The 17,304-nt window shown below is 45.4% G+C and overlaps 1 protein-coding gene across 1 annotated transcript; it reads right to left on the reverse strand.

Annotated features, from left to right (window-relative positions):
* Positions 1 to 3,305: 3,305 nt before the first annotated feature.
* LOC309858603 (F-box only protein 7-like) lies at positions 3,306 to 17,271 on the reverse strand. The gene is made up of 5 exons (XM_082751311.1): positions 16,900 to 17,271; positions 12,123 to 12,417; positions 7,697 to 7,924; positions 5,803 to 5,944; positions 3,306 to 3,436 (listed from the first exon to the last, which is right to left on the reverse strand). The coding sequence occupies exons 1-5, from the start codon at positions 17,019 to 17,021 to the stop codon at positions 3,321 to 3,323; spliced, it is 903 nt and encodes a 300-aa protein (XP_082607437.1). The 5' UTR covers positions 17,022 to 17,271; the 3' UTR covers positions 3,306 to 3,320.
* Between the last annotated feature and the right edge of the window lie 33 nt (positions 17,272 to 17,304).

The following is a 17,304-nucleotide window of genomic DNA, read 5'->3' on the forward strand; positions in this document are numbered from 1 at the left end:
TAGCAGATGAAGAAATGTACCGTTTGGCGCTCTGGAAACTAACTCTCAGATGTAACTCTAGAAATCTCACCATTTCGAACAGAGCTGCAGGCAAGGCACAAGCTCACAGGTTACAATTATAGTAGGACAAACTGTGGGCTGAGAATTGTAGACGCAACATGATTTCCTGAGCGCCTGCCCCACTGTCCAGGCACTGGGAGAGCCCAGCGGGGACCGCTCCTCAGGTCCCAGCAGAAGGAGCGCTGTCCCCGTCTCCTGACGACCAGGTGTTGGAAACCGTGTCAAGCATTCTTCAAGCTCTTTCCCATCAGTAGTTCCCCTGAAGTAGGAGACAAATACCCTGACCCCCATGTTAAAAACAGGACAGATACTGAAAGACACCCAAGGCTCACAGTAAGTCTTAGCCACACCTAAGTCTGGCTCCAACGCATTTAGGTCACTCCACTGCCACTCCGCAGTGTGGGTCCGGACCACCAGGACGGCCATCACCTGGACACTGTTCAGGAGCACAACTGAATCTTGGGCCCTACCACAGACCCACATTTTCACACTGGAACCTGCATTTTCCTAAGATCCCTGGATGATTCACCTATGGATACACTGTAGCATGGGAAGCCCGGCCAGATGCCACCCATGCTCCCACCGCAGTTCCGGTGTAGCTCTACCGGGCTCCGACCCCCCTGATCCAACACCTGTTTGCTCACCTACTTAAGGCGACACCACCGGTGCACCTAAGAGTGGTTAAAATGTAAAGGTCCGTGCACGGGGCCAGGCGCATTACAGATCATCAGTACACGTGTGCTCCCCCCATCCTGAACTAGGCACACTTCGCCATCTATAAGAAATAGAACGCTCTTCATCATTTGTTTGCTATCTTCGTTGCATGAACTACCATGGACTTGAACTTAAATGTCAAGATATTTTAAAAATCAGTTTGGTTCACGGCCTTTTTTGAAATATGAAAACTGACTTTTTTAAACAAGCTTTTTCCCTTCAGTTACCTACTATAAAAGTAATCAGGAACTTATTCATAAGTATAGATTAGGTACTGTACTATAAGTCACAGTAAAAAGTAATCAAAATGACTTGTCAGATGGGCAGTGTTAAATAACCCTACCCAACATAAAGTACTATATTAAAAATATTTAGTTAATATAGTCCATAAACTTAGCATAATAGAACAGTATTAATTTTCTTCCTCCCCTTTTACTTCCTCTTTTTTTAAATAAAGATTTTATTTATTTATTTGGCAGAGAGAGACAGCCAGAGTGGGAATACAAGTAGGGGAAGTGAGAGAGGCAGAAGCTTCCAGCGGAGCAAAGAGGCCGATGTGGGCCTCGATCCCAGGACCCTGCGATCATGGCCTAAGCCGAAGGCAGACCCCTAACAACTGAGCCATCCAGGCACCCCCTACTTCCTCTTTAACAGAAACCAGATGAGGAATATGAATCTGAGCTATATTCCTATAGAAATTGTCTTTTAAAAATAGGCTTAGAAGGGCACCTGGGTAGCTCAGTCGGTTAAACGTCTGCCATCAGCTCAGGTCATGATCCCAAGGTCCCAAGTCCCATGTAGGGCTCCCTGCTCAGCAACGAGTCTGCTTCTCCCTCTGACTGTCCCCTCTTGTGCTCTCTCTTTCTCTCAAATAAGTAAATCTCCAAAAACAAATAAGCTCAGGAATCAAATCTATTCCAATCCTAAATTCCACCATTTATTAGCTCTGTGATCTTAAAGTAATTTAACCTTCTCTAGACCTATCTCCTAATCTGTAAAATGGTACCTCTACTACTGTGGAGTAGAGAGTATTTCTGCTCCCCATAGCAGGTCCTCCCTAGTGTCAAGATGACTAAAGTGTTGTGGCCAAGGAATTTCAAGCTTTTCTGGTCCCAGTGGTAAGACCGTCTTTACAGATTTATCAGTCTAGTTCATCTACCTGTGCAGTGTCCACTACCAGGTGCAGTGTCCACAACAGGACCAAAACTGGTTCTTGGCAAACAAAACAAAACCCTAGCTATACCATTGCTTTGTGACTGTCCAAAGAGTCAGAGTACACAAATGAAAATACTTGTATCTATGGTATTAAAATTCCATGGGAAGAGAATGAGTGGGGGACAAATTCTGTACAAAGGCTCCTCAGGGGATTGATAATGCAAAGAGGACTAAGAAAACACTGGTCTCTGGTCTAACATGAAAAAATGTCGTCAGGGAAATTCAAATCAAAACCGCACTGAGATACCACCTTACACCAGTCAACGGCCAAAATTAACAAGACAGTAAACAACAAGTGTTGGAGAGGATGTGGAGAAAGGGGAACCCCCTTACACTGCTGGTGGGAATGCAAGTTGGTACAGCCACTTTGGAAAACAGTGTGGAGATTCCTTAAGAAATTAAAAATAGAGAGTTTCCCTATGACCCTGCAATTTCACTATATTTACCCCAAATGATGATAGTGAAAAGAAGGGCCATCTGTACCCACAATGTTCTTAGCAGCAATGGCCACAGTCGCCAAACTGTGGGAAAAGCCAAGATGCCCTTCAACAGACAAATGGCTAAGGAAGATGTGGTCCATATACACTATGGAGTATTATGCCTCCATCAGAAAGGATGAATACCCAACTTTTGTATCAACATGGACGGGACTGGAGGAGATTATGCTGAGTGAAATAAGTTAAGCAAAGACAGTCAATTATCATATGGTTTCACTTACTTGTGGAGCATAACAAATAGTATGGAAGACATTAGGAAAAGGAAAGGAAAAGTGAATTGGGGGAAATCAGAGGCAGAGATGAACCACGAGAGACTGTGGACTCTGAGAAACATAATGAGGGTTTTGGAGGGGAAGGGGGTGGAGGGATGGATGAGCCTGGTGGTGGGTATTGCACGGAGCACTGGGTGTGGTGCATAAACAATGAATCTATGAACACTGAAAAAAATAAAATAAAATTAAAATGTGAGAAAAAGCAGTAACAACACTGGTCTGGCGTGACGATAAGTGCTCAGAGACCATTATAAATAAGCTTCCTGATATCACCTTCTCTCATCAGTTTTGGTCTGTGGGAGTTCATGGACCTCAGGGATAGAGTCTCCAGGGAACTAACAAGAGTAAGTATCTAGGCCTTCAAGCAAAGACCTAGATCTAGGGAGCCTTCCCTCAAAGACCCTGCTGTCAATGCCACTACCCCACGGCACCACTCCAAGCCATAGGAGGACAGTAAAACCCTCCTGAGTTTCCTACGAGGAATTTGCTTTAATCTCATTCAGGAATTTTCAGTCTCTCAGACATTACCTTTCAGTTCTTCTAAAGTGAACCTCTCAAAGCTTCATCCCCAAAGTTCGATCATGCTTTTCCTACCTGGTTCAGCTTCGCGAATAAATGATCCCGGCAGCAGCTGCAACCTTTTCACACTTCTGAGCTCACTGTTGATCTTTAGTGTGGCTGTAAATAAGCAAAGGAGACAAATAACTCGTCAGTTCACCAATGGCCTTCACGTCTTAGCATGGGCTTGCATCTCCCTGCCCCAGCATACGAAGGACACAAAAGAAAACAAACTGCTCTAAGCTTATTTCCTTCCCTCACAGCAAAGTGTAAACCTGCCACCACACCAAATTAATTATTCTACAACACCCTTAAAAACTGAAGTATGCACCCTTTATATAAAATCCACTAGGTAGGGACGCCTGTGTGACTCAGTTGGTTAAATGACTGCCTTTGGCTCAGGTCGTGGTCCCAGGGTCCTGGGATTGGGCCCCACATTAGGCTCCCTGCTCAGTGGAGAGCCTGCTTCTCCCTCTCCCTCTGCTGCTCTACCTGCTTGTGTTCTCTCACTCTGTCAAATAAATAAATAAAATCTTTAAAAAAAAAAATCCACTACATATTAGTGGATTATTAGTAATTGAAAGGTTCTTAGTAATTGAAGGCTTATTAGTAATTGAAAGATATGCAACAAGGTTAACAGGAGACTGTTAAACATAATAAAATCGTTATTTCTAATAAAGTCACTAAAAATTCCAATTATTTTTTTATTTAACCGTTGGCAAGGAGTCTTCCCTTGTTTATTAAAAGAATCCTGTTAGTTTTCCCAACATCATCTCTTTCTAGATGCAAAGAACCACTATTCTTGACATCACCAGAGGGTTCAGTTTTAGCCGTGTACACAAAGGCGCACTTTATCTCATTCCATGAAAGAGCCCAGGCTGTGCTTAGGCACATGTGCACTGAGCAGGAGGTCCTCGGTGAAGGAAAGACTTAAGGACACACTGCTCCTTTTCAGAGAATGAAGCCTGGAATGGCCGGTTGCCACGCAAGTCTGCGAGCAGCCAATGTGCCGAGAACAGTAAAACAACAATATAAGAGAAACGAAGAAACACCATCGCGAGACCTCGCAGCCATTCTCTGTATGCTACGTAGCCCAAAACCAGTGAACAGAAGCCATTATGCATGTTGTTAAAGTGCTTTTGGAAGAAACCACCTCGTGGTCACAACCGGGTAGCTTCAGCCTTGCAAGTTACGACCTGATGGAGCAGAGCCCCTGGGAGAGGCAGAAAGGGTTGCCCCTGCGTGTGCAAGAACGCTCAGCTGGACGTCTCTTGGGCTCTTGGGAGGAACGCTGAGGAGACACGGCTAGTCCCGCATCAGACAGCCACATCCTGACAAACGTGGAATGCCACCAGAGCCGTTAAAGCTGTTGAAATCTGAGCCTTGAAAGGAGCATTTCAAAGAATCTAGTGATTAAAGGGAAGTAGCATAAATCACATCACAGGGGACCACAAATAATCTTTCATTTCCAAGATAAAGACAGGGTAGGACGGTGGTTTTCAAAATCAATTTTTGCAGAACATTTTTCAAACAAAGTCCTACAAGGGACCTCGATAAACGCAACAGGCGAACGTGGTGCAGCTGGAGGTCTGAGTGCTCCCTCGGGCCCCACTAGGCCTCCCCCCAGCCTCAGCGGAACAGCGGCCGCTGAGACCTCGGGGCGAAGGCGCATCGAGGCAACCGTCTTTGCTACACAAAAGACAGGCTGTCCTGAAGAATCAAAAATGCCGTCACCCCAATCTCATCAAACTATCTTTTTTAACTAAAGGGATAAATCTCAACAATCAAGAGAGCAGAAAAGAAAGATTCTAGTCACTCCACTGGCTCTCCGGAACCTGAGACTATGGGACGATTCCACAGACCACTGTAGACGTATGGACTTGTGGGTGGCATCTGAGTTCAAATGAAATACAAAAATGGAACGGACTGCCATCCTTGGGAAACTGCCCATAGGAAAGAGAAACAGAAAAAGCAACTACTCAGTGACGTTCCTGTGGTTCGGGTCAGGGAGCAAACACACACACACACACACACACACACACAGGCCGTGCTCAGCCGCATGTCTACGCATTACTCTTCAGAGACACCAAACGGGATAAAAAGCGACCCCCGCTCAATCTCACCTCTTCCCTTTGCTCACTTCCTGACCTCGGTCAAGAAAATAAACATAAAAAAGTCCCCCGCAGCACAAAGAGCTCTTACATAAGAGATCCTCTCATTCCGATGATCACAACACCCTCGGAGCAAGAACACCAGGAGGTGAGGACAGCCGGCCGGCGCCTGCCCTGGCCCAGAAGCCAGCCGCCACAACAGCGACCCACGTCGTCCAGCACCTTGCCGACTTGTGTGATCAGCGGCCTAGGGACTACACGAGCTGGGAAAGCCTCGACTAGACCATGAGCGCCAATCACCGAAGCAGCTAGACATCTGGAGAAGAATAGGTCAGCTCTGGTGAAGTTACAGCGGTGAGCGGGCCAGCCAGTTACCGTTTATGACAAGCAGGGCTCCCAGAGGCACACCCGTGAGAGCAGCCAAGCCGCCCTCGCACAAAGGATGCGTGTACCGCAGCTTATACACGCCGCCCGACTTCCACTGCTCCGGCATGGCCAGGGCTTTAGCCTCGGTCCCCTGGGGAGTGAAAGCAAAGAGAAACGAGTAAGGAAGAAAAGCGTTACTCTCAAAAGATTAAAAATCCAGGGCACCTGAGTGGCTCAGTGGGTTAAAGCCTCTCCCTTCGGCTCAGGTCATGATCCCAGGGTCCTGGGATCAAGCCCCACATCAGGCTCTCTGCTCAGCAGGGAGCCTACTTCCCTTCCTCTCTCTGCCTGCCTCTCTGCCTACTTGTGATCTCTCTCTGTCAAATAAAAAATAAAATAATTTAAAAAAAAAAAAAAAAAGACCAAAAATCCAAGAGTCCCCTAATTTGTCTGGAAACACGCACTCCATACAGACCCCTTAATCAAATTTGCCAAATCATGACTATCGTCATTAATAAATTTTTTTTTAATTTTTTTTTTAAGATTTTATTTATTTATTTGACAGACAGAGATCGCAAGTAGAAGAGAGGCAGGCAGAGAGAGAGAGGAGGAAGCAGGCTCCCTGCTGAGCAGAGAGGCCAACGTGGGGCTCGATCCCAGGACCCTGGGAACATGACCTGAGCCGAAGGCAGAGGCTTTAACCCACTGAGCCACCCAGGCGCCCCTGTCATTAATAAAATTTTGATAGAAAAAGTTACAATATATTATCCTCCATCAAAACGTTTTTCGAGTAGATATAATAACATCAGAGACAGGGATTGATTTCTCTCATCAAAGACTCACTTTTTTGCCCAGCAAAGCCATATAAGACCATTCAAGACCCATAGCTCAATTACCATTTTGTTTGTGAGGCCATTTATTTAAAAAAATCATGCCATTCTCTTTGATCCCAACCTTCTATTCATATTTCTATCGTTACACACTTCTATCATAATACATCATAATTTTCTTTTTGTTTCTCTCCCCAAGTTACAGACTCCTTGCAGACAAGCACTTATCCCAGGATCTTTACATCCTAACTCCTGGCCCCAGGCATGGCATGCTACACAATGACATGGCACAACAGTCACTGGACTGCTCTACATCTCTGTCACTCATAACATGGATGCAGGGTCTCTGGCTTCACCCTAGACTTATTAATTCCAAATCTGCAGGGGCGCTTGGGGGGCTCAGTCGGTTAAGCATCTGCCTTCAGCTTAGGTCATGATCCCCAGGTCCTGATCGAGCCTCACATCGGGCTCCTGGCTCAGTGGAGAGCCTGCTCCTCCCTCTCTCTGCTCACGCTCTCTATCTCTCTCAAATAAAATTTAAAAACAAAGTAAATAAATCAAAATCTGCATTAGTAAGATCCCTAAGTATTCTTAGGCACACCAAGGCTGGAGAAGCTCTAACTGTTCTCCTCTGTGACTCCCTGGCATCCCACATACTTAGACATCTCTCCTAGGATGTCACCAATACAGTAGGATGGACTATAAACTGTCTCTCTTCCCTGGACTGGGAGCAACCTGACAGTGGGGACAAAGCACTGCACTGTCACAGGCACATACTTACCAAATGGAGAATGAAGGAAGCAAGCAAGCAAGCAATGTCCCTCTTCCTAACTGAATCTTACTGGATTACTGGCAATTCAGAGCCATTAACATAAAAACCCAGCGAGTCAACCATCTAGACATACCCATCCCACATTCTTGGCCATAGTTTATTACATATCACCAGACATAATCTTCTGTCTTTAATACAGAAATCTAGAAAACCACAATACCCTAGTGATGTTTATCAATACACCCCACTCCCAATGGGAAACTGAAGCCCTAACAGGTTTGATTTCTGCCTGTCGCCTTACCTGAGGTATGTAACCTGACTCCAACATGAGCAGATGCACCGATACTATCAAGGCATCGTTGGCATTAGAACAGTCCGCTGACTGATGCAGGATCTCTAACGAATGTGGCACCTGCCCTTCCACCGACTCGCTGCAGAGCATGGGTTCCGAGGGAAAGACACCTGTGCCCTCTTCCATGTCCACAACATCTTGAACCGACCCAGCTTCCAAAGTCTGACCGGGCCCCGACTGAAAAAGAAAACAAAAAGCATGAATTCATTAAGCAGGTTTTTATTTCTGCAGTTTACTTTGTACCCTAAAGCGAACTCAGATTTGTGCTCAAAGCCACAGCACTTTCGTTTCAGAAACGGGACATGTTTTAAGCGAGCTCTCCTAAATAAACGAGCGGCCATCTACTCCCCCAGCCTGAGCCGCTCACCCCCGCGAGTTCCGGTCAGTGTGCCCCAAACCTGGACACCATCCCGGCCTTCTCGCTCCACTGTCCTCAACTCCATGTGCTCGGTCTTCCAAGTTCCACTGAATCTACCTCCCAACTAACCCCGAACTCTGCCCCTATAGCTCCCCAATGCTACTTCAGACCCATTCACCGCCCGGCTCCGACAACGGCTGTATCCGTTGTATCCAAGTATCCGCGATTCCACTCTCTACTAAGACATTTCACCCACGGCTGCCAGAGTTTCTGATGATTAACAATCCAACTGTGGCCCATGTCCAAGCTTAAAACTTCCCAGCGGTCCCCCAATGCAGGCAGCAGCATTCCCTAAATTGTGCCTTGGAACGTAACCCTAGATGTCCTCAGAAAATGAGTTCCATGATCAATGAGGTTTGGAAAATGCTACTGGAAGCTACAGCCCCCGACCCTCACCCTCCACATTCACACAATCCACTGTGGCATTACAGAGCACTGACAATTCCAGTAATAACGTGTATGACACTTAGCCAAGAAACACCACCCTTCTTCCCCAATGCTCTGTAACACCTACTCACAATCGCGGGAAAGAAGTGTTTCGTAGACAAAATGCTGAGAAACACAGGCCTAGAAAATGAAGTCCAAACTGCTAAACCTCCTTAGCATACAAGGCCCTTCATCACTTCATCGGTCCCGGACTCTGTCAAGCCCACTCCCTGCCAGACCCTCCCTCCCCACACCGGCGCTCCTCCCCGGTGCCAAACAGGCAGCAGCGACTGCCCCCCTGCCTGGCAGAGGCCTTGACTACTGCACCCAGTGGCACTGCACTGCACCCTCCTGATTACGCATCTACGTCCCACCGGGACCGCAGCTCAGAGAGGAACAGACTCCACGTCAGCTACTTTTGTAATCCCAGGACCATGCCTGGCACTTAGTAGGTGCTCGACAAACGCTTGCTGAGCCAGTGTTAAGGACTGTTATCTTACAATCTCCTACTGATTGCTTTGTCCTCAGGGTCTTCTCATTCGCACCATACAAAAATTCTATAAAACAGGCAAGTCAGATGATGTTGCCCTTTTATACATGTTTTCATTGTGATTCAGATTAAATAACATAATTAAGGTTAACAGCTAATAAAAACCTGAACTGAAACAAAATCTCCAGACTCGCAGTTCAGGCTTTCAGACACAATATGCTGCTTCAGGAAGACTATGTGACCTATATTAATTTTGATCAGGTTTGTTTCCTACACATGTCCTCAACTCTTGATGCAAAGCACATGGTTCTTCTCTTTAAGTTCGTATTTGCATGAAAGAAGGGACAGAGGAAATTAAAAATTATGTAGGACAGATGAAAGGGTAGAAATATATAAGGGAGCAAGAGGCTGTTCTTCCAAAATCCCTGAGGACCTAGCCCTTACTAACTTCTGGGAAAGATCCAAATTCATTTGTTAAAACCTAGAGGCCAGTGACAATTCACACTACCTAAAAAGGAGGCGCCATCACATTTCTGAATAGAACTACTTATTAAAACCATTTAACACCTAAAATATGAAGTAAGCTCTTCACTTCTTACTGATCTATCCAACTTTTAGCTATTTACTACTTACTAACAGTAAGTAATACAATACATGTGAAAAAAATATTAAAAGTTACCCTAAACTTATAACGCTGTGGAGAAAGATATCAGAATCCCCGGTGAGCTTATGCAACCTTCCTCCCACTCCATGAGAACCACTGACATTCTGTGTCATTCTGATATGATTGTGAATACTTATCACACTCTTCATGCATTGCAGAAATGGGAAAAATGCTCAGCACCACCTCTCTATTTGTCATGATCACTTGTCATGTCATTTACAAATTATAGGGACAAGTAATTAAAAGTCAGCTTAGGGCTAACATTAGGGTCAATACCCGGTTATCCCCATTTTCCATCAAAGATTCAACAGGCACTAGAATTCCCAAATATACAAAATAAGAAAATTAATTCACACTTAATTACAAGAGTAAAATCTTCCCATTGCTTCCTGTTGTACCCAGCTGTTTCCCTTACTAAGACTTCTACAGTGAGTGAGAGCATGCTGCTGCAAGCACTTACAGCATACGTACAGGAGATTTCAAGCTCACCTTCCACCTAAGACTCTACAGTCACCCTGTACAAGTCTTAGAATACGAAACAACGTGCTTTTAGAACTGAAATTAACCTGAAGCAATACTAATTTGTCAAAATTTTCCAAAAGGAAACTAGTAAAGTAAGTGTCAGATACACCATGAAACGTTCTTGCTGGGTATTTTACAAGTACACAAGTAAAAGGAATGGACCCTTCTACCAGAATCTGAGTTTATCAACAAAGAAGATTCAAAAACACAATTTAAATATGTGGCTAAATAATCTATTAATTACTCCCTAAATAACCTCCATGAAACATAAACAGAGAGATAATTTCTAAAAAAATCATAAAAATACTTTGAGCTTTACAAAGCCTTTTTTAAACTACTTAATCTCTTTCAATACTATTATTAAAAAATCTCTGGGGCACCTGAGTCTGGTAAGCATCCGACTCTTGATCTTGGCTCAGGCCATGATCTCAGGGTCGTGAGATCAAGCCCCGAGTCAACCTCCTCACTAGGTGTGGCACCTGCTCAAGATTCTCTCTCCCTCTGCCCTTTTCCCCATCCCTCTGCTCAAGTGCACTCTCTCAAAAACTAACAAACAAAAAAACCTCGACATAGATGATTTTTATATTTTACCGATCTTTTAAAAAGCATTTCTTAATATCTGTCTACATATGACAAGCACAATGCATACTTAACACTCACAAATGTTTAAGGCCTGGGGGTGGGGGGGGGCGACTAAGCTGAAGTAACATGTATACACACAAAAAACTGTGAACATGATGGCATATATGTAGAATTAAAAAATTAAGTGATATATGTGATCATTTGTGCCATACAAGAAATCAAAAGACAGGATAATAAATAATGAGGTGTTTACAAGGCAGTAAAGATAATCAATACTAAGAAATTAAAGACGATCACGGACTGTGGCTGGCGGGGCCTTGGAAGACGGGCACAGACAGGAGAGGGAGGGAAGGTGGTGCATTCCAGGCTCGGCAAACAGCAAGAGCAAAGGCATGAAGCAGCAGGTAAGGTGTGTGCGCACACGCACACAGGAACGTGTGAATGTGCCAGCTGGTATAGGAGACATGATAAGGAGTCTGGTCTGACTGGAGATGATAGCTACTGGCGGGAAGAACAGAAAGCAGCCCTAAAAAGCCTTAAAAACTAGGAAGAGAGACAATATTTTCCCTCTCTGTAATATGACAAGAATTAAACTAGAGACAGTTGGGTCTTTTTCAGTTCAAAAATTGTAAGCACAGGTGTATTAATGACACAGAGTTACTAGAGAGCAAGGGAACAACATAATCAAAAATGTGCAGGAAAAAGATGAACCCAGAAAGCAGACTGTAGGACAGACACTAGAAGCCTGGAATGGAGAGAGGAACGGACAGGGCTTATGGAAGGAGTCAAAAGATCACTGCAGGGTCTCAAGCTCAGGAAGACAGTAATGCCACCAACAGAAAGGGCAGCTGGTTTGGGAAGAAGACAACATTCTTATTTGCAAATTCATGTCAGCACAGAGTGTGAGATACACTCAGAATCCAGGTGTAAGCGTCCTGCAAGTACTCTGGAAGTAAGCGGACTCTGTACAGCCTTAGTGAGCAGAGCAGACTAGAGAAGCTCCGCTCGGAACAGCAAGCCTGGAGGCAACAACAGGAACCAAGGGACAATTTGGCTGGAGCAGTAAATGTCTGAACAAAACAAATATGTAAAATCTGGGTTCTTCAGAATCCCAGTCAAATACTGGTCCAGGCATTCAGCAGTTTAAGATTTTCTACAAGAATGTTATCTACGGTCTACTAATCATAATTATTCTAATGGACACAGAATTCAACTGAGGTATTCAGTGTGCTTTCTCAACTACCCCATTTCTCATCTTGGTATTACTACCTACCGTACTGTCATCACTCCAGACGCCAGTCTGGGCTGCCTGTCCTTGGACTGAAGCACTGGGCTGTTCATCCTGTGCACTGGACTGATAGGAGCTGGCGGCCAAAGAGGGTTGGTCATTATTCTGCAGTGAGGAATGCTCTGAATCTGTGGATGAAGGTAAGTTAGGTGCTGGAATGGCATCTTCAAGAATCAAACATATCAAGTCCCCAGAAACAATCCCATATGAAGCCAAGGTCTCTTCATCTCCAGTGAGGGCATCCTTGTTGTTCAATGTGATTGCAAACCGGGTATCGGAACTGCCAAGAAAGATGGATAAGGATAGTAAGAGCTACCTACCATGACCTGCTACCATTACCCTCAATAACACACTTAGAACATATATAAGGTACACGTATGATCTTGGAAGAGTGAAGTGATGAAATCAAAACAAAAATAAAAAGGAAGCCAAAGTTCTGTAAAAACTATCCGAATTAACTTGTTCTTATCACCAGATGCCTAGGTTACAGATTTCTAATGGCTACAATTCCAGCCCAGGGAGCAGGATATAGTAATCCTCTATCATTACCCCATGTTCCCACCAATTCTAAGGTACACACTTCACATCCTTTCTAATTCTGGTATCTCTGAAACAGGGATGCTTCTTAAAATTGACGGCACATCAAAGGATAATTGCCGGCAACTTTTCCTCTAGTGTTACATAGAACAGTATGCATCTTAAGATTGATAAGATCTTAACTTAAAATTCAGTCAATGAAATATAGTCTTTTTAAAATACAAACTACGTCACATCATTGCTCTGCTGAAAATCCTCCAATGGCTTCTATTCGAACTCGGAACAGAACCTCTAACATGGCCTCCGACACCCACCATTTGAACCCTCCCCCTTTCTCCCACCTCATCTACCTCATCCCCTCAATCGCTGTTCTCCCTCAATGCAAGCTTTCTATCCCTTCCTCAAAACAGATCAACCTCACTGCAGCCTCTGGGCCTCTGCATTTGCTCTTCCAGATCTTCCGGGGACTGACTCTCATCATCTGGGTCTCAATTCCCGTGCCACCTCTTCCGAGATGCCTTCTGCCTAGCCTCCATCACTCTATTCCACTGCCATGTTTTATTTTTATTACTACATCACTATTTGAAAATTCCATATTTATCATCTCTTCTCCACCCCCACTACAATTTAAGTTTCATAAGGTCAGTCATCTTGTCTATTTCAAAACTATTTCTCTCCAGCACTTGGCAAACAAAAGTATTTGTGGAATAAATGCAACCAACAAACATGAGTTGGGAAGGTGATGAAGGTGAAATCAGGGCTCCCCAGTCATTGTCTCAACAGAACAGTCAGCTTATGTCTGTTCCAAAATACTAGACCCATGTCCTAGATGAATATTCACAATCACAAGAAGATGAGTATGTAGAGGACCGAGTATAAATTCTCCCCTACCACTGTTAAATATATGATCACCTTTCTTACTGATGACCAGTTACGTATGAGGTCTTTTTTTTTTTTTTTTAAAGATTTTATTTATTTATTTGACTGACAGAGATCACAAGTAGGCAGAGAGGCAGGCGGGGGTTGGGGGGGAAGCAGGCTCCCCGCTAAGCAGAGAGCCCAATGCGGGGCTCAATCCAGGACCCTGAGATCATGACCTGAGCTGAAGGCAGAGGCTTAACCCACTGAGCCACCCAGGTACCCCATGGATAATGCCTTTTATAATGAAAATAGCACAAATCCAAAAACCGACCACTAAACAAGGTAAGAGCTCAAATCAGCCCGAAGCAACGAACTCTCCCTTCCATATCATAGCTCCTCTGATCTGAGAGAATAACCATCATTTCATCACATAGTGGTGAAGAGTAACTAACAAACCAGAGCACATTTTATAAGGCGTTTACACTCAACAATGCTGACTTAACATTAACTTTTTGAGAGGTCAACCAAGGATGAAGTCTACTGAAAATCATGAATAAACAGGATTCCTGCAATGCTGCATTTTCAAAAATGCTCAAAGTAATTCATTTGTTTTCTTTCACATGTTAAGACATTTTTTTCTTACCAATTACAGTGTCTTTGTTGGAGAAACTGCCAAAGTTTTGCTTATTAGGAAATAAGTTGCTATGCTTCTGTTATCAAGGGTTTTCAAACCCTTTGAAAAACATTGAAAATCTGCCAGATGCACCAAAAAACACCATCCCAACAGATAAAGAGAAAAATACCTCAAATGTACTATGTGTTTATGGATCATCTGTCATAGCAAAAGGTTTGTTTTATTAACAGTACCTAACAAAATATTCATTCAAACATCTATCTGTAGAAAAGCTCAAGGATTATATGATGAATAAAAGTGTTGGCCTACTGTCCCCATTTAGAAAAAGGGAAAAACTACTTCTAAAGTAACATACAAGGTCGCCTGGGTGGCTCAGTCATTAGGCGTCTGCCTTCAGCTCAGGTCATGATCCCAGGGTCCTAGGACGGAGTCCTACATTGGGCTCCCTGCTTGGTGGGAAGCCTGCTTACTCCCACTCCCCCTGCTTGTATTCCCTCTCTTGCTATCTCTCTCTGTCAAATAAATAAATTCAATCTTTAAATAAATAAATAAAATTTTAAAAATAAAGTAACATACACCTTTTCTGCAGAGGCATTAAAACTGGTTTTCTGAAACTAAAAAAAAAAAATTAATTTATCAGAAAATGCCATTTTAGGGGCACTTGGGTGGCTCAGTGGGTTAAGTCTCTGACTTCAGCTCAGGTCATGATTCAGGGTCCCGGGATTGACCCCCCCCCCATAGCATTGGGCTCTCTGCTCAGAGGGGAGCCTGCCCCCCCACCCGTGCCACCGCCACCGCCTTTCTGCCTACTTGTGATCTCTGTCTGTCAAATACATAAATAAATTCTTTAAATTAAAAAAAAGAAGAAAATGCCATTTTAGAAATATCAGGCCTTTTAAAAATATTTTATGTCAATCCCAGATGCACTTCTCAGCGAAGATACTTTAAAAATAACATTTTAAATTTTAAAAAGGCCCATTTTTATCAAGTGCAGGTACTTCAGAAGAATGAATTTACTTTCAGAAGCTGAAGCTTACATTTCTTCCAGTTAACCAACTCAACTATAAAAACAAACTCAGGGGCACCTGGGTGGCTCAGTGGGTTAAAGCCTCTGCCTTCAGCTCAGGTCATGATCTCAGGGTCACGGGATGGGGCTCTCTGCTCAGTGGGGAGTCTACTTCCCCCTACCCCTGCCGCTCTGCCTACTTGTGATCTAGGTCTGTCAAATAAATAAATAAAATCTTTTTTTTTTTTTAAAGATTTTATTTATTAATTTGACAGAAATCACAAGTAGACAGAGAGGCAGCCAGAGAGAGAGAGAGAGGGAAGCAGGCTCTCCGCTGAGCAGAGAGCCCGATGCGGGACTCGATCCCAGGACTCTGAGATCATGACCTGAGCCGAAGGCAGCGGCTTAACCCACTGAGCCACCCAGGCGCCCCGAATAAAATCTTTAAAAAAAAAAAAAAAAAACTCAAATTAGAAACTGACCTGGGCTCTTGTAAAGTCCTTTCAAGACTGCCCCTAATTTAAAAAATAATATCAATAAAATATAAATACAGATATACGAAAAAAATCTTTTTTTAAAAAGTTGTTTTTGAAGATTTATGGTAGGGTAATGGCATCAGCATACAAAACGCTTAGGTTTAACATCAAAAATAACAAGAGGCACTTAATGTCACTTAATACAGCGCTTAACAGTTATGTCAGTATCTCATCTTTAATTTGGAGACAAACAGGCTTACTTTTAATATCGTGTCTTTACCTGAAAAATGAAAGGTGAGAAGTTCATAATATGACCTCATTTTACTCTATTCTCTAAAAATAAAGTCAAAGTAGATAAAAGTCTCATAAAAACGGTCCACTTAATTAACAGATTTTCTTTTGACGAATTCACCCAAAAAGCCCCAGAGACCGCCTTTTTCTGTTCTCAGTACCCTCAAATTCCAAATTCGCTACCTCAGTATGTGAAGAGGTCCGCCCTCTGTCTGTCCCTCTACCCCCAGATTACTGTCCCCAGAAAATACTCTCTGGAAACAAAGCAGTCTCGTTGGCAGTCCCATAAATTAATAGCGGAATCTGGTCCGTCGCTTGTCAACCTCACTGCCCCCAAACTGTAAGCCCTCCAGGGTCATCCCGTGGCCAACGTTTATCTTAGTTTTCCAGCTCGCCAGAAAAATAAAAAGGATCTGACCCACGCCGACACCCCGTACTGTGTAAAACTCTGCGGCGGGGAAGTCAAAGGGCTCCCCGCGGGCCGGGACCCCGCACACTCAGCGCAGCCTCCACAGTCCGGCGGCCCCAGCAGCGGCCCGCTCACAGGTGGCCTCGGATGGAGGGCCGGTTTCTAACTTCTAGAACTTTCCTGACTTTCTCCCTGGGACACTGCGATAGCTGGTGATGGTGAACCTGAATCCCACAGAGCCTGGAAAGGTCTGCTCCCAGCCGAACCCCTGCGCCCCGCCCCGTCCCCGGTTTCCTCCGAGGCGGAAACGGAAGCGATGGCTCACCCTGCAAGGGAAGGGGGTCCCCGGACGCCGGGCCATGTCCTCCGCGACCCGGGAGCCCGGGAGCTGCAGCCCCAGCGCCCGCGCCGCGCCCGACCTGCGCCCGTCGCAGTCCCGGGCACGCCCGACCCGCGACGCCCCGCGGGGGGCCGACCTCACGTGACCGCCCGCGGCGGGGGCGCGCTCCCGCGCACTGCTCCCGGGCCCGCGGCGCGCGGCCGCCTACCTGAAGCCCCAAGTGGGGAGCAGGGCCTGGCTCAGGTGCGCGCGCAGCTGGCCCAGCGTCGGCTCCGCGTCTGGCATCTCGAGCGGCCACGTCCGCTTCTGTAGCCGCACCCGCAGCTTCATGGTGGCAGCGGGAGGGCCCTGGGGCCCGGACCCGGAGGCGGCGACGGCGACGACCGCGGGGCGACGGGCCCCGAGCGGCGACTACGGGAGCCGCGGGGGTTATTGAGGACTTCCGAGCGGCGTCAAGGACCTACCACGGCCCCTGCCGGCCGGTCTCTGGAACCTGAGCGCCCCGCCCCTCTCTTGAGGGCGCCCCCTAGAGCCCACCCCTCGGGCGGGCAGCTGCCCGGCCAGGCCGCTGGGCAGCTTGTGATCGATGACTCGGCGCGCAACGGCTCCGCCT

This window comes from Mustela nivalis (genome assembly GCF_964662115.1).
Source record: "Mustela nivalis genome assembly, contig: HAP1_SCAFFOLD_2862, whole genome shotgun sequence".
Classification (NCBI taxonomy): Eukaryota; Metazoa; Chordata; class Mammalia; order Carnivora; family Mustelidae; genus Mustela; species Mustela nivalis.

Coding starts and splice junctions, on each gene's coding strand:
- LOC309858603 (XM_082751311.1), bottom strand. CDS start 17,021: ATGAAGCTGCGGGTGCGGCTACAGAAGCGGACGTGGCCGCTCGAGATG. Junction 7,925..12,122: donor TCTGGAGTGATGACAGTACG/GTAGGTAGTAAT, acceptor TTTCTTTTTCAG/TCGGGGCCCGGTCAGACTTT. Junction 5,945..7,696: donor AGTCAGGTTACATACCTCAG/GTAAGGCGACAG, acceptor TTCACTCCCCAG/GGGACCGAGGCTAAAGCCCT.